Raw genomic sequence first — 24,543 nt, 5'->3', positions numbered from 1 at the left:
TCCTGGATGACCTGTGGAGAATTTGGCTTGGAAATCCATTATCAACCTGGATAGACTCCTTTGCAGTTATCCCCTTTTTCACTTAAGAGCTTCATGGTCCCTTTGGTAAATCCCTCAGGTCTTTTCTGAGGTAGCAGTATTCATTTTCCTTTTATTATGTGCATGAAGAAAGGCACAGAAGGAGGACAAAATGCAGTTGCTTGATAACTCCCTGGTGGAAGTGGTGGGATTCCCATGTGGGTGCCTGGGCCTTGTCTGCGTGGACCTGGATAGGCAGGGCAGTTCTGTTCCAGTTTCTCATCTCCGTTTTTCTGGCTCCCTGTCCCTTCTTCATTTTATTGGCAAGGCACCCATAACCCCCCCCCCCCACCCTTTTTTTTTCTTAAAAATCTCTTCCAAGAAAGTCTGGCTTTTGCTCTAAGTTTACAACCATAAATTTTGAGATGGTACACGTCACCCTCTTAATCTAATTGAGCCAGCACATCATTGTGAAGACATCATTTTATTTGGGGCTATTAGTTGCTATGGTTATTTGCTGAGACTAACAGAGTCTATGTTCTCTCAGTTGGAAATTTGGAAACTGCTATCTGAGAATGACAGAGGTGTGCCTTGCTATAGGAATTGCCAGTGTATACCCTGACCATTAATATAATTTTTAAAAATGCACAGGAAAAATACTTTGGGTGGAATTTTAGAGCCAGAAGGGACCTTAAAGATCACTGGCCATCCTTCTGGTTTTCAAAGAGTTCTCTAAGTCTAAGGTATTAATTTACTTTCCCCAGGTTCACAGGTGTTGTTCCTGGGTGAGCAAGGATGCAGCCTGTTTCTGATTCTTACTCTAGCTTCCATTCTGTTTTTTGTGCAACAGTTGAAGTCCTTTCAAGGAGTCCATTCTTTGAATATATACTGAGGTCCTGTGTGCTCTAGGTGCTGGGCTTGGAAGGAGAAAAACACTGTGATCTTGACTCTCAGGGTCTCTGTTGGGAATCCCATACCTTGACTTGGAGAGTGTGATGCCTGGACTAGCAACATTGGTATCACCTGGAAACTTGTTCGAAATGCATACTCCCAGGCCTACTGAATCAGCATTTTAACAAGGTGACCTGGTTTGGGGTGCATGTTAAAGTTTGAGAAGCACTGCTCTAAGGTGGTCAGACATTGTAGAAGCAGAAGCTAAGTCTTGAGGCCCAAGCCAGGATCAACTGCCCCTCCCTCATACTGTTCCCTCTTCTATGTTGAGCATAATAGTAGTGGAGTGGTGTCGAGCTAGAGGAAGCTCACCATTCTCTGCCTGAGTTCTAGCTCTGCCCCATCTAGACCCTCTGGTCTTTAAGTTCTAGTGTGACTTGATCTTACTGCAGACCCTTTGCTCTGACTCCTGTGATCTCTTCTTAACCCTTCCCCGCTTTTCTTAAGTGTGCCTATTTGAGGAGTGAAACACATATACCACCTTCTCAGGAAGTTAGGCATTTCAGGTCTGTGCATCCTATCAAGCCCCTTTATCTTGGATGTCTTGTTAGCATTCTGATTCTTTTTTACTTGGGGCTGGGCTCCTTCCCCACTCAGTGGGCGAGAAGGATTTCATGATATCATTCTTAGCCTCAGTTCATATAAGAGGCACCACTTAGGCCAATAAACTTTGCAAGAAGACATGCACACTACTTTGAGTTACTGTTCAGATAAAAAATACTGTTATTTCGTCCAGGGTTTTTGCTTTTCCTTTCATCTGCAAGGGGTAAAAAGAAATTTTAATTCTGTAGGTATGTTAGAGTTTTCTAAGCATCTGAGGAAAACCTTTAAGGACTCAAATGTATTTTCAGTAGCTAGTTCATTAGAAGGAGGCTACAGGTTTACCGCACTATCCACAAGTAGAGTGTTCCAGTGAAACCTTTCCTAAGCTAGAATGGGATACAGTGAAGAAGCAATTACTATTAATTTACGTGGAAAAATTTTCAAGCTTCCCTGGAGCCCCAAAATAACTTCTCTCAGGCTTTTCGGGTAGTTTAGGACATGTCTTGCTAACGGATGCGCAAAATAAATTGAGATAAAACACAGATGCTCACAGACGCAGTTCAAAACTATGGCCGCTCTAGGTGCTCCACGCACAGCTCACTGCACCACAAACACTGAATGCTGTTTTCCCTTTCCACGTGAACGGAAAAATCCTTTTTGGATTTCTTTTGGTTAGTGAAAATAGGTACTAAGGGACATACTTTGTTAAAGTGAAGTGGTGTAGGTCGAACTTCAGAAAAACGGGATACCTGTATTTGGTCAGTTAGGTGAATTGATGAGACAGAAATTCCTTAATTCTTAAAGCTAATTATGGTTCTCATTTTGTTGATTCTCTTGTCTCCAACCTGTGTTCAGCCTGTGCCTGTGGGAAGGAAAGAAAACCAGCATCTAGGCAACCCTGTGTTCTGCTCACATTGTTTTTTCTTCCTTTTTAATTCCCACAACAAGCCTGTGAGGTACTTGTTACCTTCATCGTGACAGAGACTCTTGGAAAGGTTGAGCCATTTGCCCAGTCCTAGAGCTGGTAATTGGCAGATCCAGGGTTTGAACCCATGTTTGCGAGTCCACACACTTCATACTCTTCTGAATTGACCTAGACTAAATGTGTGTGTGTGTGTGTGTGTGTGACGTTTACACTTGAACTGCATGGAAATACCCTTTCTTTTTTGCTCTTTCACTTGATCAGTCCCTCTTAAAATGGGGTTCTTTGTTTTAACCAAGCAAATCACCATTGTTTCCCTCGAGGGAGTTTTTCTTGTACTGACCCACTGTCTTAGAAGGTCTTGGAGCTTTATGCAAATGTAATTGTTCTGAATCCAGTCCCTCAGTTCTCTGTGTCCTTGCTCTCTGCTTTGTGTCAGGACTGAGCAATGCACATTTAGGCCTGGGCTCTTTTGGGCTTGAGTTTTCATTATAGGTCTGATGCTGACTTAAATCATTTAACATATCGGTCCTTGATGAGCAAATGTTTTTTGAGTACCTATTATGTGACAATAAGCTAGTCTGGAATTTCTTCATAAAAGATCACGTCCTAGGACTTAAACTCCCCGTGTTCTTAAGAAGAACAGCTAATGTAGCACTTTGGATATACAGTTGTCTTAGTATATATCTTTGTATATTATTACCTGTCTGTAGTGGGGGTGCTACTGAGCCCTCATAATCCAGATGTGAACTTGGAGTTTTCAGTAGGGAGCAGAGATTCTCTGAATCCCTCATTTTCTCATTATCTCTGGCTGACCTGTGGTCTTTGTACCCAGTGTCAAGGTTGAGAGGTGTCCTCTGCCATCTGGTCATCCCACAAGGAGAAAGCCCTTTGACTGTGGTTGTATGTTTTTGGCAGTGAAGCAGGATGGGAAGTCAGAGTAGAAGTCCTAAAATGAAGTTCTGGGCCAGCTCCTTAGTAAAAGTCATAATTAATCTTCAAGTTGATCTTATCTGTCTTCTTTATAAAAATATGGTTACCATTTCTTTAGGGATGACGTCTAAATTCCTTAGCTTGGCATTCCAGTCCTCCCATGATTCTAACCCCTTTTCCTAGTCTTACCTTCTTTCTATCAAGCAACTGCCTGCTGTTTGACCTTGGGTCCTCTGCTTTTGCATCTCTTTGCTTCTTGTTGCTACTTCTAGAATACCTTCCCATGCCTGTTTACCCTGCCCTGCACCTCCTCTCATTTCTACAAATTCAAATTATACTGAACTACTGAACTTTTTTTTTTTTTTAAAGATTTTATTTATTTACTTGACAGGGAGAGACACAGTGAGAGAGGGAACACAAGCAGGGGGAGTGGGAGAGGGAGAAGCAGGCTTCCCACTGAGCAGGGAGCCCGATGCGGGGCTCGATCCCAGGACCCTGGGACCATGACCTGAGCCGAAGGCAGACGCTTAACGACTGAGCCACCCAGGCGCCCCTGAACTACTGAACTTTTAAGGCTCTTTTCAAATGCTACTCCCTATTCTTTTTTTTCTGGGATGATTCTGCCAATGGCCCTAACTGGAGTAATATCCTGCTTGCACTTCTGAATTTTTTTTTTCCTACTTTGATTGCTCTAGCCTGTTTTACCTTAGTTTATAAGTTCATATACAGTAGTCCTTCTCCTCCCCCTATCCACAAGGGATATGTTCCAAGGTCCCCCAGTGGATGCCTTGAAACCACAGATAGCACTGAGACCTGTATATACTATGTTTTTGTCCCCCTGTACTTAGATTATAGCCCTGTACTAGGTATATACACATATATACCAATGATAAAGTTTAATTTATAAATTAGGCGCAGTGAGATATTAACAACAATAATTACAAATACAGTAGAACAGTTAAAACAATAGACTGTGATGAAAGTTATGTGAATGTGGAATGTCTCTCAAAATACCTTATTGTACTCACCCTTCTTGTGATGATGTGAGATGATAAAATGCCTATGTGACGAGGTGACATGAAGTGAATGACGTAGGCATTGTGACATAGCATTAGGTTACTACTGACCTTCTGACATTAAGTCAGGCGAGTCATCTGCTTATAGACTGAGGGGGATGGCAGGCAACTGAAACCACAGGTAAGGGAGGACTTACTGTACACAGATGAGGTCCTTCTGAATTACATTCTCCTAAAGGATATGAAATGTATCTGTATCATTCTTTTATTTCTTTGAGTACATTGATAGAAGAGTCTCAAATATTTGAGAAGGTTAGGCCATAGAGTATAGTAGTTGAGAGTTTTGGAGTCAGAGGGACCAGGTTTCTTATACTACCATTCATTAGCTATGTGACCATGGCATGTTATTTAATCTCTGAATCTGTTTCCCCATCTGCAAAATGGAAATAATAATTCCTACTCGTAGGATGATTGTGAGGACAAAATGAGTTAAAGTACTTAGTAGGTACATATTACATAGTAAGTACCCTATAAACGAATGCATCATATATTTACACTTATTTTGATGTAGACAAAGACGAGTTTGGATCTCCCATATTATTCTTAAGGATGTTTCCATATAGATAGAATTAGAAACCTTATCTGGAAAAGGGTGAAGCCCCTTTCTTCTATTGAATTTCATTTTAAAAATCAACTCTGAAAATTTCATTAGCCTTAGTGCTCTGGTTGGAAAAACAAATTCTCCAGAGTCTGTGTTGACTATGGCCTCATTTAGGAAATAGAATTTTAGGGAAATGGCCTCTGGAAAAGCACACGGATGTATAATCAGAACGCACATGATGTGGTGGTTGATACGACTGGTGGGCATATCATCCTCTGGTGACATGAGCGGTTTTCTGAGTCTGTTCTAGCCAGATTTGAAAGAATGTAAGAGACATGCTGGTGGTGACTTCATCCCTCCAGCCCTTCCCCTCCATCTCAGGCTTGAACCGGTAAGATGAACAAGCAAGGGTCCTCTGAATGTATTAGGGCATTTCTTCCCCCATGGATGCCAGGGACTCTCCCTGCATTGCTGATTGAGTGCCCACTGGACATTTCCCTTCTCGGCTGGGTGTCTTCATCTGTGCCCAGCACTACATTTGAGGCTGACTTTGTCATTTCTCCTTGGTTTATTAGCACCCTTTCTCTGGTACAGTCCATCGCCACCTAGTGGCCACAGGTAAGACTGCATCACAGAAACTAGATGAATGCTATAGGGGTATTTTGTGTAGGATCTGAACACTGTGTCTTTCTGCTCCTGAAGTGCAGGGTTTCAGGCTGTAGAACAAACAAAGGAACATCACTTGCTTTTCTTACGGTTAAGCAGTGGCACTAAGTTTAAAATGCCACACGCAGATTGGGAAATGCCTGTCCCCAAGCACGGTTTCTGATAGGATATGTTTTCAGCTTTTCCAGGTATGCGGAAAAAGAGAAGTGTCTCTGGAACTCTGCCTTCATCTGTTTTAGCTCCTGGCTTGGGGACAGGACAGGCTGGGCTGAAAGGGCACACATGGTTGTGGCCAACAGCAGACATATTTATAGCCCATTTCTCCTGGTTTCTTGGTTATAGAGAAGGTTTTACTTCCTGTGTCTGCTGGTGGCTCTCTGCAGGTCTGTGGGAATCTTCCTCAACAGACAACATTAGGGGAGGTGGTTTTATGTTAACAGAAAGCATATTCCTATATATACAAGCTTCAGCCAGACTTATCTAAGTTTGAAGTTTCTCCTAATATATATCTAATCAGCTTTTTTTCATCTGTGAATTATATAATCAGGAATTTCACCTTTGATGAGTGCAGTGAACCAGCAGAGTGCCCAACTTCCCCTCCGCCTTTGTTCTTTCTGTTACTCCTGCTCTCAGCCAGGTGATGTGCTAGCTTGTGAGGACATAGTGGTGAGCATGAAGAGACACAATCCCTACCCTTAAGGAATTTACTAGTTGGGGAGGTACTAATAGAATTACCACCTGAACAATATAAAATTGCTATGAAGAAGGAGGCACAAAAAAAAAAGAAAAAAAAAAAAAAAGGAGGGGCATAGGACTTAGAGTGAAGGTAGGGTAGGGGTTGGCCTGGTTACAGAAGTCAGGGCAGGCTTTTTGGAGGACCGAACTTCTGAGCTAAGGGCTGCAGGTATGAGCAGGACGTTCAAGGAGCTGGCAGAACCCAGAAAGGGAATTGGGGGCCCAGGTCCTGCAAGGCTTCTCAGATTTTGGGAGGGACTTTGGTCTTGGTTTTTAGAACTCTGGGAACCCATCGCAGGATTCACTATTGGAGCTGACGTGACTGGGGGGAGAACTGATTGGAAGAACAAAAATGGGTATGGGGGACCAGAGCAGAGGCATTTGTGCAGTTACCCAGGCAAATGGGGGCATTTGATTTAGGGGTTGCTGATGGTGATGGGGAAGAGTGAATAGAACTGAGATGCTTAGGAGGCAAAACAGACACACTTGGGAAGGACACTGTGCTACCAGGGGCAACACTTTGGTGTGTGACTTTGACTTATGTGGCAAGACAGATGGTGGTGCTCTTTGCCAAACTGGGGATGCAGGAAGAGGTCCTTGGTTGGCCCTTTTTTGAGAGGGTAGGAGAGGAGAGAGAGTTTGGTTTAGAGAGTGGTAAGTTTACCTGAGAATGGGAGTTGTGGCAAAGCTGCAGTCTTGGGGACTCATGTCCACCTCTCAGCCCTCACTGTGGGTCCTCTTATTGGGCCATCTCAGATATCCCACCTATAAGCCAACATCTGTTGCTCTGCCCAGTCAGATCAGTACAACATGTCTTGAGGGCCGCCTTGTCCGGGCCCATCTCAGGTATTACTGTGCATTATGCCAGGGAACCACTCATGCATGGTTCTGGAATCATTCCAAATACAAGGTGATCAGGCACAGAGAGTAAGTGTAATTGGCTTTCAGAGAAGGGAGAGATTAGCTAGGCCTGAGGACTTCAGTGTTTGTGCTTTAAGCAGCCAACAGGCCATTCTTGTCGAAAATACTTACCTTAGCAGTTGGACTTCAATAACTGTAATCAGTTTCTAAATCCAGGGAGATGTGACCAAGGAGTAGAAAATTTTATGGATAGTTATATACAGTTCTGGTAACTTTAGAGGTCAAAGAAAGGTAAAAGATGCACTGAAATAAATGTAATGGTAAGGTTACCTCAAGTCCTTCATCATGGTGTATTTGTGTGTGCACATGGATGTTAAATTTTCCCCAAGGAGAAAATGGGAATGGTTTGACTTGTGGTACCGAGGTAAAGCTTGTGTAACTGAAGGTAGATCCTAACTTAAAAAAAAAAAAAAAGTATCAACCTTCTTTTACTGAAAAAAGAATTGGTACTTAGGTTAAATTCTCTTAACACTCTGTGCAGATGAGTATCCGGGGAGGCAAGAGCATGGCATCCGCAGGAAGAGAAGGGCACTTCCCTTTGTTCCTCTAGTTGCAGACACCTTTGAGAGCGGTCCCTCAAGACCCAGACTTCTAGCTGCTTCTGTGTCCCTTAGCTGCCTGGTCTCCTCCCCCAGAAGAGACTTAATTCTGTAAGGCAAATACTTGTCCTCCCCAGAAGCTGCCAGTTACGACTCCTGTCTGTCCTGGCCGGCATTCTGCCTTTCTAGCAACAGATGTTTCTGCACAGTAAATATCATTGACCTTTGGTGCCTTGGTGTATCTTGCACTGAACATGAAACAGTGGGGTTATATGAGCAGGGTGTCATGAAGCTTGGCATGCACTCAGTGCTGGTACCAGCCTCTCTGCTTTCTCCACTCCTCCTACTGGTGTGTGCATGTTAGATTCCTGTTGCATCACAGAGAAAGCTGCAGAAAGAGATCCCCCTGTAGCTGCATGGCAGAGTTGATCGTCTACATAAGATTCTACCAGTCGTTTTGGGTTGAAGTAGACAAGAATCTGTGTTTTAGGTGATCTTTTTAAAGGGTGTCTTCTCCATTGTCCCAAGTAACAGAGAGGGTTTTATCTTAACAGGGTGAGGCATCATGGTGTATCCACATGCTACAAGGATCTTGGGTCCCAAGAGCTGATAACGTCCTAGATCCCCACGTTTGAGCTGTGTGCTCTTATGTCACTCCTCTAACTCAGCTGAGTTCTCAACACAGGTAGTCCTGCTTACCATCATTGCAGGATTCACATTTAGGGAAGAATAGCCCAGCCTTGCCTAGAACTGAAGCTTACAGTGTACAGAGTGCTTGTGTAGTGTATCTCCCTGGGTCTCCTGACAATCTAATGGGTTAGGTGGGGCTGACAACTTATGTCAGGCGAGGCGACCAAGAAGTTAGGCCTAACCTAGGTTACTTACACTTCTAGGAAATGGTGGAGCTGAAATTTGAACACAGGAGCCAGGTGAGGTTGGGGTGAGGGCAAGGGGCTGGGGAAGGGGCTGATCAGCCTACAACCAGGACCCCATGCAAGGCAAGTATAAAGGGGGAGGTTCTTCAGAGCAAGCTTGAGGGACACCTGGGTGGCTCAGTCAGTTAAGCGTCTGCCTTTGGCTCAGGTCGTGATCCCGGGGTCCTGGGATTGAGTCCCACATTGGGCTTCTTGCTCAGCGGGGAGCCTGCTTCTCCCTCTGCCTGCCTCTCCCCCTGCTTGTGCTGTCTCTCTGATAAATAAATAAATAAAATCTTTAAAAAAAAAATAAAACAAAGCAAGCTTGAGCTGCTGATCCAAAGACTGGGGAGTGGATGCTGAACAAGCAAAATACCCAGTGTCCCCCTACACCTTTACCAAGATTTCTCTCTCAGGCATGAGCCATTCAAGCCCATGGTGAATTTCTTTTCAGATTCCAATAATTGGGAATTTTAGTCTGTCTAGCTATGCTCACTGGCCTACAACCCAGCATGGACTCCAGTACTCACTACCTAATTCTTTTGTCAAGGGGAGAGGCCTCCTTATCAGCTTTGTGGGGCCCAATGGCTTCTCAGGTTTGTGTTGTGGTGGGGTGTCCCTTTCGACAACGAAATAAGGTTACTTTCTGGTCATAAGCTAATAGGCCCTGCTCCAGGTTAAATGGGTCCTCCTATGAAAAGGCCCCACAAAGGCCCCGTTGTGCATTATTAGCCACTCCTGGATCCTCACTGAGAGCTGCTCCTGGCAGCACAGCTTCTCGGGTACGTGTTGGAAGGTTTCCCAAGCCTGCCTTATGTTTCACCTTTCTTCCACTGTGTGGAGATGCTTGTCCAGCTTGAGTCTTTCTTGCCAAGGGGGGAGGCATAGAGGATTGTTAGGTGGATAGAGAAGCAACTCTAGTCTTACTCTTGGCTCAAGCCTTTCTTTGTGAGTTCTGATCAGAAGACATTCTGACTACAATGAGACTGAGCACAGCCATGCCCTCATTCTATACCTGATACTCTTTGGCCTTCTTGGGGGCTTTGTCTTCCACTCTGAAAGGTGATTCTTCCTTTATCTTATCCTGCCTGTGGCCTGCTGTCTTTCCTCCCCACAGTGTTCTGACTTTGAGATGAATCAGTTTCTTTCTTGACTTGCCAGGGAGTGATTTGTATTCTTAGGGAGATCCTCAGCGTGGGTCGGCCAGTTTTAGGAGACGGCTGATTCCTCTGCCAGCATCTTTGGACTTTTTGCCAAGGACCATTGCATTAAAGTGACTGAACCAGGGAGAGACCAGAGACTATTGGCTGGTGGCTCCTGGGTTCTGCTTCTCCACTTCAAGTGTCTTCATCTTTTGGTGTAGAGCAGAGGGCCTTGCATAAGCCATGCTATCTTGGGATTCATGTCATCCGAGCCTGTAGGAGGGTGGTCTCCGAGCAGGAGCCCCTGCTGTCTGTGTGGTAACCCTGAGCCCCAGACCTGAGAGCAGAAGGACTGCTTAGCCGGGCTCTTCCACGGCAGCTGCTGCTTGGAATAAGCTCTGGGATCGGCGAGCTGCACGCCAGCAGTTGAACTTGTACACCCCCCTCCACACATACATTATTCAGCATGCACTGAGCAGGATGCACTGCCAGGTACACAGAGAGGAAACAAATAAAACCAAAAGGTGGAAAAAAAACATGACCCCTCACTTTAAGGAACAGATCTGGGAACTAAAAAAGAGAAGAGCGGAAGACCATGGATGCTTTTGTTCCATTAGATTATGTTGATCTGTGAAGCCAGAATCCTCCCAACCTCCTCCCCCTATCTCATTAAAGCCAGTGCAGGTTGCCAGTTATGCCTCCTATTTCCCTCCTCTGAGAATTTGGACATAATACCATTTCCCCTTCAATAAGGGAAACATCTATGAGGGTAATTTGAATGATTAGCCTAATCTGCAGGAAGGCTGCACATGGAATTAAGTTAAGCACATTTGTACTGAGCAGCTGTGTCTGTCAGGCCACTTAAAGGTACCTGGGTGGTTTTATACCCTTAACAGAAGCTGAGGGTTCAGGAGGGATCATTTGCTTTTAATACTGCCTTAGATGAAAGCTTATTTTATTTTTTAAATTTGACAAGGGTTTCCAAAAGCTTTCTTTATAGATAACATATGTGGGGTGTGTTTTTACCCCAACTCAGAACATTGCCAGGGCTTTGTTCTTGTGGCAGCGGGAACGCGATGACCCAGGGAAATGGTTCACACGGAAATTTGTCAGGCTGGCTGGTCACTCTCCTCATGAGGGAAACTGAGAGGGTTGTGAGAACTCGGCCTCACGTGTGCTTGAGTCAGAATAAAGAGTCCGGGAGCTCCTGTGTCGTGGGAATGGGGCACTTCCATGCCTTTTCTTCCCGCTCCCTACCTAATGCCGGACCACATGGGAGGTACCCGGCAGGGCTGATTACGTGGGAGGTTCGTGGCAGGGCTGACCCACAGGGTTGTGGATACTGAGATCTGCTCTGACCCACGCTTCCTCCTGGATTCCCACCTGTGACAAACGTACATGACAGGACTCACTGTGTGGCTTAAGGAATTAGAACTGGGACCGGAATGGTTAAAGCAAAGTAACAGAAATAGTAATTTTTCAAGTGAGTCAGAATTTCAGGTTAGAAACAGCTGTTCAGTATTTTGAATTTATGTTGTGTTTGAAATAGCCTCAGGAACAAATCTAGCTGCTACATTAGTAGGACTAAAACGTTCAGCAAATATGAAAATCAATTTACGTCAGTAATTCATATTTTTTACTCTTTTTCTTGCTAGATTTGTCTTTGGCGAAGAGGAAATTTGCCGATTCCTTAAATGAATTTAAATTTCAGTGCATAGGAGATGCAGAAACAGATGATGAAATGTGTATAGGTAAGTCTTAACCGTGTGTCTGATGAGTCACTGTTTATCATAACTGTCAGCGTCCTTGCTGAGCCTTTTTCCTGTGATAGGAAGTATCTAAGTGTCATAAATTAAGTCCACACCAACAGTGGAGGGGGCAGAGTGAAGTGAGGGGCTACTCTGGGCTTTTCCTCAGAGTTCTGAGACTGCCTCTCTCACCCTTGGGCCTGTAGGAGGCAGCTTGAAGGTTTGCAGTGGGGTTCTTCTCTCCAGCCTCCTGTAATGTTTTGCTTCTGGCTGTTTTTGTGACTTTTCTTTGCCCAAGTACTACAGAACTGAGAGCAAGAACAGAAGAGAGGTAGATGAGGGAAGAATTACAGGTTGATGAGGGAAGAATTACAGGTTGCAAATGATAGTTTGTGGGCTGAAATCAGAGTACAACAACCATGTTTTCTTTGGCACTCATTTTTTAAAATCGAATTAACATATAAATTGAATTTGTGTAAAGTTCTGGTTTTCCACCTCTTTGAAAACTGGAGGATCTGATCAGCTGGCCCCACATTCAGGCCTGGCAGTTGTCAGCTGGAGCTACGTTGCTGCGGCTGCCTTCAGATGGACAGAAGAGCTTGGTGTCCAGCTCCCCTCTGCCTTTCCTTAACCAGAGGCTGAGGGTGGGGTTACTGTTGATTGCTGTGCTGCTTTTCTTTTCACTGTTACCTTCTGTCTCTTGTAGGCAATGCTGAGCACAGAGGATTTGCAGTGTCAAGACACCTGTGTCTGGCAGGGTCTAGTCATTGCCCTTGACTCTTCATACATTGGGCATCTTGGTTAGCTCCAGGGGTGAGCAAGGATTGAAAAAGTTGTCAAATGCTTATTGAATCCCTGTTGTTACACAGAGTGCCAGGATCTGGGGGTGAGGGAAGGCAGCTGGGAGATAGCTGAGAGCAATGAAAATGCATCACTGTAGTTAACTCCTGGAGCTCCCCAACATTACGTGTATGTCCTGAATATCCTCAGGGCTACTGGACTTACTGCCTTTTGCCTTTGGGAATAATTCTAGTGGGGACTCTCCGTGTCTGACCACCATGCTGCAGGCTGCATTATATTAATAAGTGGCTTGATGTGGCTTCTGTTGCGAGCTATATTGGTGTAGTTGTGATACCAGAGGAAAGGTTGATTTCTGACGCAGTCCCACAGCTACGGTTGAAGAGGTCAAATCCTGGGCAGGAAATCCTTCAACTCCCAAGCAGAACTCTGCCCTTTTCAGCCTATGGTCTGGAAGCTGGCCAGCACCTCATCAGTCCTGGGTAGTCTCAGGAACAGGCAGGTCCTTGAAGGAAATCCTTTCCCAGCTAGAGTGCCAGGTGAAATTAACCTGCATTCGGGGGTCATCCTGGATGGTTAATGATTAAAAGATAAGGGGAGCCTTGGGAAGCAATTGACTTTAGGATTCTGCATGTGTCAAGGGATTTCAGTCCATAACATAATAGCTGTACCTGGAAAGGCTCCCAAAGGCCCATTTCTCTGTCCCTTTCATGGTACTTTCTCTTTTCCAGCAAGGTCTTTGCAGGAGTTTGCCACTGTCCTCAGGAATCTTGAAGATGAGCGGATACGGATGGTGAGTATGGCTGGGCTGCTCTTGCTCCCATACAGTGTGGTCATGTCAAGAGATTTGTTGTCAGAAGAACTGGGTTCGAGTCCAGCCTCTACCACTTGAGTGTTTTGAACTCTTGAGCAAGCCTCATCTTCTCATCTTTGCAAGGTTGGAAACATTGCAAACTGTTGATAACGTTAGAGCCACGTTGTTTGCCTCCCAAAGATTCACTGTAAGGTGCACCCGTAAGGTATGACTTATGGGTGGATCTTTTGAATTAGTTAACTTTGGGGGCCTCCGATTCCCTACAGGCAGAGTGGGAATGAAGGTGTCATACTCTGCTCCCTGCTTTCCTCATTTTAGTAAACTTACCCAAGAGCTTTTGAAGGGCACTCCTTCACTCTTTATTCGGAAACGCCTAACCCAGTGCCTGCCCTCTAGTATGCACCCAGGAAGTGGGCATGTAGTAAATGATGATAATTATAAGAGGTTCTTCAAAGGGAGGCACTGTGCAAAACCAAGAATCAAATGCTGATCCTCAGGTTCTTAAAAAATACCTTCTGTATTCTAATGCTGACGTGGCAGAACATCAACAGATGAGGGATTCCGCATTCACAAGTTCTTTTGCATCCTCTCCTTATCCCTGAGATACCAAGAATGAAGCCTGATTTGAAATCCCCCTGCTGGCTGCATGCTGATTTGTCCCCAGGAAGGCTTGTCCCTAAGCTAATGGTGCTACAGGGGCCTAGGAAGAGTCTATCAATGATTTTTCGTCTCTTCCCATGCTAAAACTGATCATTTGAGACTAAGTCTACTGTCTTAATCTGCTTAGACTGCCATACCAAAATACCGTGGGCTGGATGGCTTACACAACAAATATTGATTTCTCACAGTTGTGGAGACTGGGTAGTCCAAGATCAAGGAACCAACTGATTTGGTTCCTGGTGAGGACCCTTTTCTTGGCTTGCACATGGCCACCTTCTTGCTGTGTCCTTAAATGGGAGAGAAAGGGGGCAGAATGGCTCTTCAGTCTTGGCTTAGAAGGGCATTAATCCCATTGTGAGGATTCTACCCTGATGACCTAATTATCTTCCCAAGACTTCATCTCCAGATAGTGTCACGCTGGGGGTATTAAATGATAAAATGAGACATATCTTTAAAACTTTATTTGAACAAAAATTGGTTCAGATTGGACAGTAGCAAACTGGAAATCTTTAGGAAAGCTCTACTAACAGAACTATAGGGCAAAGACTTTTATAGAGAACATATGGAAGTAGCAAGGAAATTACTTGATTGGCTGTATCTCAGGCTGTTGCCTTATTTGGGAAAGCCTAGTTGTTTCCATTTCTTAACCTTGAGGGATTTACAGCCTTGGGTTTTGGTCGGCTTATGTAGGCTGCTAGAGCATTAGAGCCACCTACGTCTAATAGCCTCTTCGTTTAATTAATAGAGGTTAGGGCTTCCCCATATAAGTTTTGAGGAGATGCTGCTTAGTCCATAGCCTCGACCAAGATATTACGTATGCACACATTTTAAATTTTAACCCATATGGTGACTCGGCGAGGTGGTACCTATATCATCCCAGTGTCTAGATAAAGATATTGAGGTTTAGAATGGTTAATTAACATGCCCAAGATCACATAGTTAAAAAGTATCACAGTCTGGATTCAAACCCAAATTTGTATTAAACCAAAGAATGGGGGAATTTCTTTGAAATTCTCAACAGAGCAGAAGCTCTCACCTGCCCTGCACAGAGAGACAGAAATAGTGTCTATTTTCCTTGATTGCTCATTTTTGGGTGCTTGAAGCAGAATCAGGACGCTGGTGGCTGCAGCAGGGTTGGTGGTGGGTGGAAGCAGGGGGAAGCTTGTGTGTTTGTGCACGTGCTACTGCCCAAGAAAGGGAAGTGATTTTTTTGAGTCTGATTCTTGGCCGAGTCAGTATTTGTGGGTGGGGGGTGTGGTAAGCAAATCATGCTGAATACCCTGCAGATTGCTATGGCCCGTGGTAAGAGAACAATGACTGGATTATACTCTTCAGCTTGCCTCTGCAATTTTATTATTAATGTCAGTGAACTGAGTTTCTGCTGTGTGCGTCCGAGTATCTAGCCATTGCAAGCCTCTTCCCTGCCTCCTCATCCTCATCAATTCAGCTCAGCTTTGCAAAACCACACCTTTTTGGGAAGCCTTCTCTGACTCCCTGGGATATTTGGCCATGCTTTGTATTTCTTAGTATCCCGTTCATGTCTCTGATTCTCCATTTACCACATTGTGTCTGATAATCATTTCATGTGTCTGACCCATCAGTATAGTGCTTGGAATTGAGTGGAAATTACACAGTCCTAGAATCTTAGACCCAGAACAACCTTATTTCTCACTGTAGTCTTTCATTGGCCACATGGGAAAACTGAGGTCTTGTGAAGGCAAATAGCAAGCAGTAGAAGGACTGGGACAGGGTCTTGGGCATCCTCGTTCCCAGGTGAGTAGTTACTGCTTTTGTGTATTTAGCATCTCCTTAAGGCTAGATTCTCAATCATGGATGCCCATTGGAACAACTTGGGAAGTTTAAAATATACTGATGCCTGGGATGAAGTACAGAGATTCTGATTTTATTGGTTTGAAGTGTAGCCTGGACATTGGAATTTTGAGAAGCTTCCCAGGTGAGCTTGACATGCAGCTTAGGCTGAGAATCAGTGGCTTAGGGGCTCAGCACACCACTGTGAGCTTCGGAGACTTATCCTTGGTTTGTGGAAGACTTAAACAAGTGAGCCCATTAAGCAACATCAAATAATAATAAAAATCAAACAAGTTAAACATTGCAACCCTCATGTTAAAATGCTCTCTTCCTAGATAAGTGCTCTCAAAATTAAGAAAAAAGCAAATGGCAATGAATTTGGAGACGTGCCACCTTTTATTCCTCCCATTGCTCAGTTAGTTCTTGGCTGTGTCCATCTTTGGCTTCTGGCATTTACTCTGTTGGTTTCATTGTGATGTATATGCATGTGATTTAGAAAAATAATGCTTTGTTGTATCAAGATTTCTGAAATAATTAGTTGAGCGACAAGTGAGCAGTGAATGACTTAAAAGGAAAGATTGTAAAATATTTTACTCCCTTAGAATAGACCATAGAATCTTAGAGCTGGAACAATCCAGCCTACTCATTTGGCAGATGAGGAAATTAGAGCCCAGAGAGGTTAAATACTTTGCCTATGGTCACACAGTTGGCAGCTAGTCAAGAAATAATTCATTCATTCATTTAGTCATTGAAAAATATTCGAGTGCTTCTTTGTTTCAGCACTCCTCTGTGTTTGGGGGAAAATGGTTAGGCAAGTGAACATTTATAAGAGTGCTATGTGTGTGTGTGTATAGTGGTGAATTAGAAAACTTTAGCTGGCTTACATCTTCTGAAGAAAACACTTTGGTGGGGTAGCGAGAAGTTTCTTTGGAGTATGCTGGTCATCATGGAAGGCTTTCTTAAAGAGGTGACCTTTAAGCCAAGACCTCAATTAGAATAAGAAATGAGTCATCCATGAGAACATTTGGGGATGGAATGTCTAGATGCAAAAGCCTGGAAATGGGACAAGTTTTGTGCATTTGAGGTGCATGGGGGTGATGATATGGTTGGCATATAGGACCTGATGGAGTGAGTGGTGGGGATGAAGTTGAGAGGCAGCCAGTGGTCTGGAGGCACAGATGTCCTGATTCTAGTCCAGTTCTGGTAGGAATACATGAAGTCAGGCTTGGCAGGTTTTCATGCTACCTCATGTCCAAAGGTGTTTCTTGTTCTTAACCTAGACTCAGTGTTGATCTACCTAAAATATTTCTACTTAAATATAGTTTGGGTGAATGGGCATTCACAAGATGTACCTGAAGCTGAAATTTAGATGCTATCCTGTCACCAGTTCCCCCTCTGCCTTTACATGGTCGCTTACGTTTTTAGAAGTACTCGTTTTTATTATTTTTATTATTTTTAAGATTTTAATTTATTCATTAGAGCAAGCTAGCAAGAGCAAAGCAGGGGGGAGGGTCAGAGGGAGAGGGAGAAGCAAATTTCCTGCTGAGCAGGGAGCCTGGTGCAGGGCTCGATCCCAGGTCCCGGGGATCACACCCTGAGCTTAAATCAAGAGTCAGACGCTTAACTGACCGAGCCACCAGGGCCCTGCTTACTCAAATTTTAAAGTGAGACACAGGGAGGCATTTTGTGCCAGAACTGCTAGAATTCTTAACTGATACTTGCTTTTATGTGTATGAGTCTAGCCCACTCCCCTGCCTTGGTTTTCCTCACCAGATTGAGAATGCCAGCGAGGTGCTCATCACTCCCTTGGAGAAGTTTCGAAAGGAGCAGATTGGGGCTGCCAAGGTGAGAATTACTCAAACCTTGTTCTTGGATTCTAGGGCATCCTTGTGTTTGGATTTCATGTAGTGGCTCATCTGTTACTCACAGGTGTCTGAAGTAAGATTGAGTGGTCAACCCCAGAGCAGTCATTCTAGTATTTTGTTACCTAATCGTTTTGTGCTAGTTCAGAAATCATGCAAAGGTAGAAACCATGCCTCCTTGTGTTAGTAGATACATCTGTGCTTGGACAAGGTAGAATTGTACTTACTGCAGAGGTCCAGGGCTCAGAGCATAGACCAGGAGGTTGCAAACTGGGCCCTGAGGGCCTGGCAACCCTGTTCTGAGCTCATTTTTGCTGAGTGAAAATGCACCCTTTGTTGCCAGATTTTGAAATTTTTCAAGAGAAACTGAGAAGTCAGAGTTTTCTTTGAAATTTCCTGGTTTAAAAAGATGTTAGCAAATAATTTAAAAATACACATTCTACATGGTGCAGGTCAAAAAGCAGGACTGCTTCAACTTCTAGGTCCCGGTTTGTTACCACTGACCGGGAGGGACTGCAGCTGCAATGTGGCTGACTCGCTGCTGAAATTTCCCTGAAAAGGGTGCAAAGGGGATCTTAATTCATTTTTGAAAGACTGACTCTCCAGGGTTCCCCTGCCTTGTGAGAAGTCACTAGGAAACCCTCCCTGGTTGGCTGTTAGTAGGCTGTTAGAGGCCACCTGCAGAGAAGGTGTTTGCACTGGGATCAGTGAAAGCAGAGGGATTTTTCAGATTTTTCTTCCTATTTTCCTGGAACTGTGAGTCCTTCAGCTGCAGTCCTTTGTGCCACCTGCAGGGAGCTTTGGGCAGCATCGCTCTGACATGTTTAGATTTTACTCAGCTATGAAATGGTCTTGAGAGGTAGGTGCCTGTAGGTGGGAAAAAGGTAACTGCAATGTAATGCAGTGGGATCTGTCTCCCAACCCTATGTCCCCACCTAAGCACATGGGCTTCTGAAAATGAATATGGTTAGGGTCTGAAAAAGATGATGTGCTGTTCAGTGAGGGTTCTTCAGAGGGATGGTTGACTGTAGTTTGAAGGACGGACCATAGCAAAGATTTTTCTTCCAGTTCTAAAGCACTTTCTGCCAATTTTACACTTTATATTTATGAAGAAATTAGACCTCATGGGTTTTGTATCAGAGATTAAGGAATGTAAAATTAAAAGGGAGTCTTGTTCCACTAAGAGTTTGTCCAAGACTTTGAATTTGCCATGAGTGTCCCTCCTCAAGTTCTCCCTATTTGTAGGCCCAGGGAGCAGACCTTCACTTTAGTGGCCTCGGGACCTGTGCTTCCTCCCCGTGGTAACATACGGCAGTGGCTCTGGACATTCTGAGGAGCTTAGAGGCAGCAGCAGAGCAGACAGACCTCCTTATCGAGTCCTCTTTCTGAGAGTCTTTTCTGCTTCTGGCCTCGGCTGCTTCACACTCTGGCCTCTTCCCTCAGCCCTGGTTTTGGGCATTCTCAGAGTTGCCACGGGGGAAGAACAGAAGTCTGAGTGGGCTCGTTTGGGGTAATACCAGTGATCATAATGACAGGAGCAGGTACTCTTCTGGGGGTGGGGTGGGGGTGGGGCTGTAGAAGGCGAGAAGTAGGAGTATGAAGGAATTTGATTAAAATCATCACTCATCAAAACATGTTGCCTCTCATACATACTCTGATCTCTCATTCCTCTTGAACAGTGTGATGATGTTCGGGATGATTTTTCCTTGTTCTTCCTGTGTCATTTCCTTTTTTCACTGTACTTGTTCCCCCCCCCTCCCCCTACACGCACACATTTATATCCTAGTATTGTCTACATTTAAGAGAAAGCAAAGAAACAAACTCTTCACCAGGCAGTCTAGGCAGCAGACTAAAGAATACCTAAGAGCCAGCCAGGGCTCTTGAGCGGCCAAGTGGAAGTTTCTGAACTTGGCCTGTGTGGTGCTAAAATTACCCTTCCTCCCCCTGTGGTGTGGCTTCGGTTGCTCTAACAACCTGTTGCTACTTGCAAGAAGCAGAAGTTAGTGTTGGGGGTGGAGGCTGCCAGGGAGGAGGACTCCTGGGCATTCTGATGCTAGTGTACCTGCCCTGTGGTAGGGCGCGACCCTGGAGCTTGGCGTAACTGTGGCCCTAGGTTCAGAATTCTGAGTTTAGGGGAACTCGTTTTTCCTCCAGCCGAGGTGCATTTGGAGAGCCGGGCTCTACAGTGAAAGTAAAGGAGAAGTTAGTGGTCAAGACGGGGCCCCAACCTCACTTGTGCCATTGGCATGCCAAGTTGGGGAGTAGCCAAACCTCTCCGTACCTGTTTCCCGATCTGTAGGCTGGGGCCAGCAATAATATTGATCTCGTAGAGTTCTTATGAGAAAGACATGAGTAAATGCATATAAAGTGCTTAGAGCAGTATTTGTCATATAGTCTTTTTATGTTAGCTGTTAGATTCAATACATACAGTTCATTCATTTTAAAAAAATCTGTGAGTGCCTGCTCTGCGTCTGGCACCATGCTACACACTGGTTTATGGTGGAGAGCAAGTGAAGATGTACTGTGCTCGTGGTGTGGCTAGGGAGAACGACGTGAAACAAAAAGATGTAAATAGACATCATTTCAAATTGTGGTGAGTGTTCTGAAGGCTTCCCTTCATGGGACACTGGGCATGGGAAGGAAGTGGTGTTCTCAGTAAGGAGGAGGTGTGTTCAGATGATGGGCCTCTTGACCACTATCACTGCAATGGCTGCCGTCATCACTACTGCCATCTCACCATCATTACTGAATTTTATTGTGCATTTTCTGTGTGCTGGGCCCTCTGCTAAGCACGGTCTATGGTTTAGCTCATTTTATCCTAATAGGCCTATGAGGAGGTGGTTGTTTTTATTCTTTGTTAGACACTCTCTGAGCTGAAAGAGGAAGGAACCTAAGCAGTCACCTCATGGAGTGCTCCTCAGTTTAATAGATGAGGGAACCCAGTTCTGGAGTGGGGCAGTGATTTGTTTAGAATCAGTCCATGGAGAATTGGGAATCATTTCCAGAATCCTAATTCTGTCCTTTGTCCGTTTAGGCGCCCACAGTGGATTCCCTGGAAGGCGAGGACCATGTCATACCTGAGTAGAGAATTTAAACCATTAACACCACCCTCCGACTTAAGAACATTATCTAAATCTTAGTAGAGTTATCACCTGAGGTCTTGTTTCTCAGGACAGAAACTGCTTCCCTTTCTCTTTAGCTCTGGCTATCCTCTTGAACATGGAATGTGGCAGCTCGAGTTGCCAGAAAGTCACAGAATGCCTTTGACTCATGTTTGCTGGCCTTTTCTCACCTCTGGCCAGCTGGGCTATTCCAGCACAGGGTTCTCCTTGGGGCTTGCTGACAGGCTGCTGGAGTGGATCTGTGAGCATGAAGCGGAGTTGGGGCCCTAGCTCAAAGTTGCTGTTTCTATAAAGGAAAGAGTTGCTTGAGTCAAGTGTCTAGCCTGTACCCTTCCTCAAATTTGAAGGAGTAATGTCTCCTCAGGCTTTTTCCTCACTTGCTTCTGTATGTTGAGCTGTCCTTGTATATAAGTAGTCTTTCAAGCAAAATTCAGGTTCGTAGAAATGGATACATGTCAGCTAAAAAGGGTATGTGATGATTCTATCCACTTTGAGAGGCTTAGAATTTTGCTGTTGACCAGATAAATGGAGTTCTGATGTGGCTGGAGATTGTCAGAGCTTCAGGTGAGAGCTTCTTGGTAATTCCTGTCCCCTGCGCCACTTTGCTTCCCAGTGTTAAGCCCAGAGCATTTGTACTTACTGCTCTTGTGCTCTAGAAGGGTCCACCCTATCCCTCACATGATTAGCAGGTCTTACTTAGCTCACACTCCCTCCCCAGTGAGGCCTCTCTTGAGTACCCTCTCTGTGGAATCTCTGACTGCACCTTATTTCCTTCCTAGCACTTGTGGCTGTCTATAATTATTTGTTTCCTGGTTACTTGTGTTTGTCCTACTAGAACATCACCACCATGAGGCTCGGCACCACTTCTGCCTTGTCCAGTGGCCAAAGGAGCCTGATATAGAGTGGTTACTTGTTACATCTGTGTGAAACGAATGGAGATGTCTCTGAGCTTCCTTATCTGGCTGCAAAAATTTTTTCTCCTCTTGGAGGCCTTGGAAGTGCAGAAAAATAGTTCCTGTGGGTTCCACCTGAGTCAGGAGTAAGACTGATGGGCTCACTTAGTGAAATTGATCGTGTTCATTAGGCCACTGTCCACTGTCTTCCAGCCCCCTTGCTTGCCATCCCCACTAGAAAGTGGATGGAAAAGAGAGACCGCCCGTGAACATATGTCTCAGGTGCGATTGAGAGTTGGGCTTTGGAGGCAGCCTCCCTAGCCTCAAATTCCAGCTCTGTCACTCTCTGTGACTTTTTACAAGTTAACCTCCCTAGATCCAAGTTTTCTTATCTGTAAAATGGGAGATAAAAGTGGAATCTCAATGACTCAGTGACTTGGTGGGAAAGCAGGGATTATTAAGTGTATTATAATATTTATGTTATTTTTCATTTTGAAAAAAGCTATTAATGTGGGATAATAAAAATTTCCCAAACATGGGAAGAAAATCACCCCTTATCCCATTTCCTTAACTTGATTATTCTCATTTATTTTTCCATTTAATCTTTGTCTATAGGTAGCTACACTCTATGTAGGATGCACCAAGTTTGTATCATATTAAAACTTCACATTACATTATGAGCAACTTGCCATATGACTACCTAGCCTTCCTAGTTAAATTAGATGTCCCACCCTTTAATTATCTCAAACCCTATCTTTGGCACTGATGTTGCTTTGGCTTTTTTGTTTGTTTGTTTGTTAGTAAAAATGATGCTTCTGTGAATACATTTGTCTTCTTTGTTTTCTTTTGAATCTTTATTCATTTTTAAAATTTTTTAATTTTTATTATTATTTTTAAAGATTTTATTTATTTATTTGACAGAGAGAGACACAGCGAGAGAGGGAACACAAGCAGGGGGGGTGGGAGAGGGAGAAGCAGGCTTCCCGCGGAGCAGGGAGCCCAATGCGGGGCTCGATCCCAGGACCCTGGGATCATGGCCTGAGCCGAAGGCAGACACTTAACGACTGAGCCACCCATGCGCCTGACTCTTTATTCATTTTATTTTTTATTTTATTTTTTTTTTAAAGATTTTATTTATTTATTTGACAGAGAGAGAGATAGCAAGAGCAGGAACACAAGCAGGGGGAGTGGGAGAGGGAGTAGCAGGCTTCCCGCCGAGCAGGGAGCCCGATGTGGGACTCGATCCCAGGACTCTGGGATCATGACCTGAGCCGAAGGCAGACGCTTAACGACTGAGCCACCCAGGCGCCCTCTTTATTCATTTTAAAGACCCACATGTATTACTGTTGTGCCCAGGAATATTAGGTCTGTATATTAAGTACTTTTTGACCACTGTTTAAGTTGGATCTGCCCTTATTCTAGACTTGTCCCACTTAAGCTTTAAGTAGATCTTAGTGCTTTGGGATTAGCTTCATAGGTAACTTCGCTCCATTCTTTGCCCTTGAACATCCTTGGAGTTAGAAACTAGAAATTTCTGTTTCACAACTGAGGTTCTCAGCACGTGGAGTCCGGGCTTTGCCACTAGTAAATACTGATATTTACCTTGTTTCTGTCATTGTACTGGTTCCTTTATGATAGACACTCAAAACCAATGGCCTGTTGTTGGGGACAGGGGTGGCTTGATTTAACGCACATTATTTGAAGAGTAGGAAGAGCTGGGTTGTCCGCTGTTCTGGGTCTGAGGGAATGGTGAAGCTATGAAATTGAGCAGGCAGAGGTCTTGACAAGATTGCTTTTATTCCTGTAACATTTTACTCTTTTTCTCCTCTCCTCTTTTTGCCAGGAAGCCAAGAAGAAGTATGACAAGGAGACAGAAAAGTATTGTGGCATCTTAGAAAAACACCTAAATTTGTCTTCCAAGAAGAAAGAATCTCAGCTTCAGGAGGTAAGATTATTTCACTAGTATCCCGAATAAGGTGTTTAAGTTCTATGTGGTGCTGGGGATGCATGCTTGTTCCTCTTTGCTAGAAAATTCTAAGGTTTGAAGAGCCCTCACAGACCAGGAGCTTGCCCCTCGTCCCTCATCAGATCCCTGATGCCTGTATTACCCTTTGTATCTTCCTGCTCACAGTACCCGTTTTCTGGCTGTCCAACCTACCAAGAGGTGGGTGCTGATCAAGACCATGCTCCTCGTTGCTGGGCAGCCCTAGTTACTAAAATGTGCTTCTTCCTTTCAAACTGAAGTCTGGTTTCTTGTTTCTGTAACCCTTTACTTTGATTCTGCACTTATTGCCTTACTTCTTAACTTCCTGCCTTATATCCGTGATTTGAAATGTTAGCATCTGAAACACTTTGATCATCCTTCTTTATTGTTGTTGTTGTTATTATTATTTAAAGATTTTATTTATTTATTTATTTGAGAGAGAGAGAAAGAGCGAGCAGGAGTGGGGGGAAGGGGCCGAGGGAGAGGGAGAAGCAGGCTCCTCTCCCTCCCCTACCCCCAGCAGGATCCTGACCTGGGACTAGATCCCAGGACCCTGGGATCATGACCTGAGCCTAAGGCAGACACTTAACTGACTGAGCCACCCAGGCGCCCCTGCTGTTATTTTTTAAAAAATTATTTCACCCCCCCCAAAATTATTTCAACCAGTACTTGATGTTAGTCTGTCTGTCTTGCTTTTTTTTCTTTTTTAAGGAGGATTTGTCATTCATATGTTTTATGCTTTGGTAACCTTGTTTCAAAAAACATAAATTATCTGACCTACTCTGATTTTTTCTGGATTGACATGAAGAGTAGTTCACCTGGAAAAATATAGCTTTGCAGCCATGGATCTCTGATCATTTTCATTTAGTTCATGGAGATTTGCATGGTGAGGGTCTTGTTTCTGGGAGACAGAGCTGTTTCCTAGTGGAACTCCAAAGTTGACTACATGAAT

At 44.3% G+C, this 24,543-nt stretch overlaps 1 protein-coding gene across 10 annotated transcripts in view; it reads left to right on the top strand.

The window, feature by feature from the left end:
- ARHGAP26 (Rho GTPase activating protein 26) overlaps window positions 1-24,543 on the top strand; it is a 431,053-nt gene that overhangs the window by 89,599 nt on the left and 316,911 nt on the right. For 9 of the 10 annotated variants that reach the window (XR_013445819.1, XR_013445818.1, XR_013445821.1 and 6 more), the window contains exons 2-5: window positions 11,557-11,652; window positions 13,179-13,240; window positions 17,504-17,575; window positions 23,451-23,552. Coding sequence is in view for 6 of the 10 variants with exons in the window: in XM_078067362.1 (XP_077923488.1) it covers window positions 11,557-11,652; window positions 13,179-13,240; window positions 17,504-17,575; window positions 23,451-23,552 (332 nt within the window). In the remaining 4 variants the exon portion in view is untranslated. The remainder of the gene's footprint in view (window positions 1-11,556; window positions 11,653-13,178; window positions 13,241-17,503; window positions 17,576-23,450; window positions 23,553-24,543) is intronic. The other variant, XM_078067363.1, reaches the window with a different exon arrangement.

Source organism: Halichoerus grypus, chromosome 2 (assembly GCF_964656455.1).
Source record: "Halichoerus grypus chromosome 2, mHalGry1.hap1.1, whole genome shotgun sequence".
Classification (NCBI taxonomy): domain Eukaryota; kingdom Metazoa; phylum Chordata; class Mammalia; order Carnivora; family Phocidae; genus Halichoerus; species Halichoerus grypus.
The sequence above is the reverse complement of the archived record's forward strand: the minus strand, read 5'-3'. Positions and strand labels throughout refer to the sequence as shown.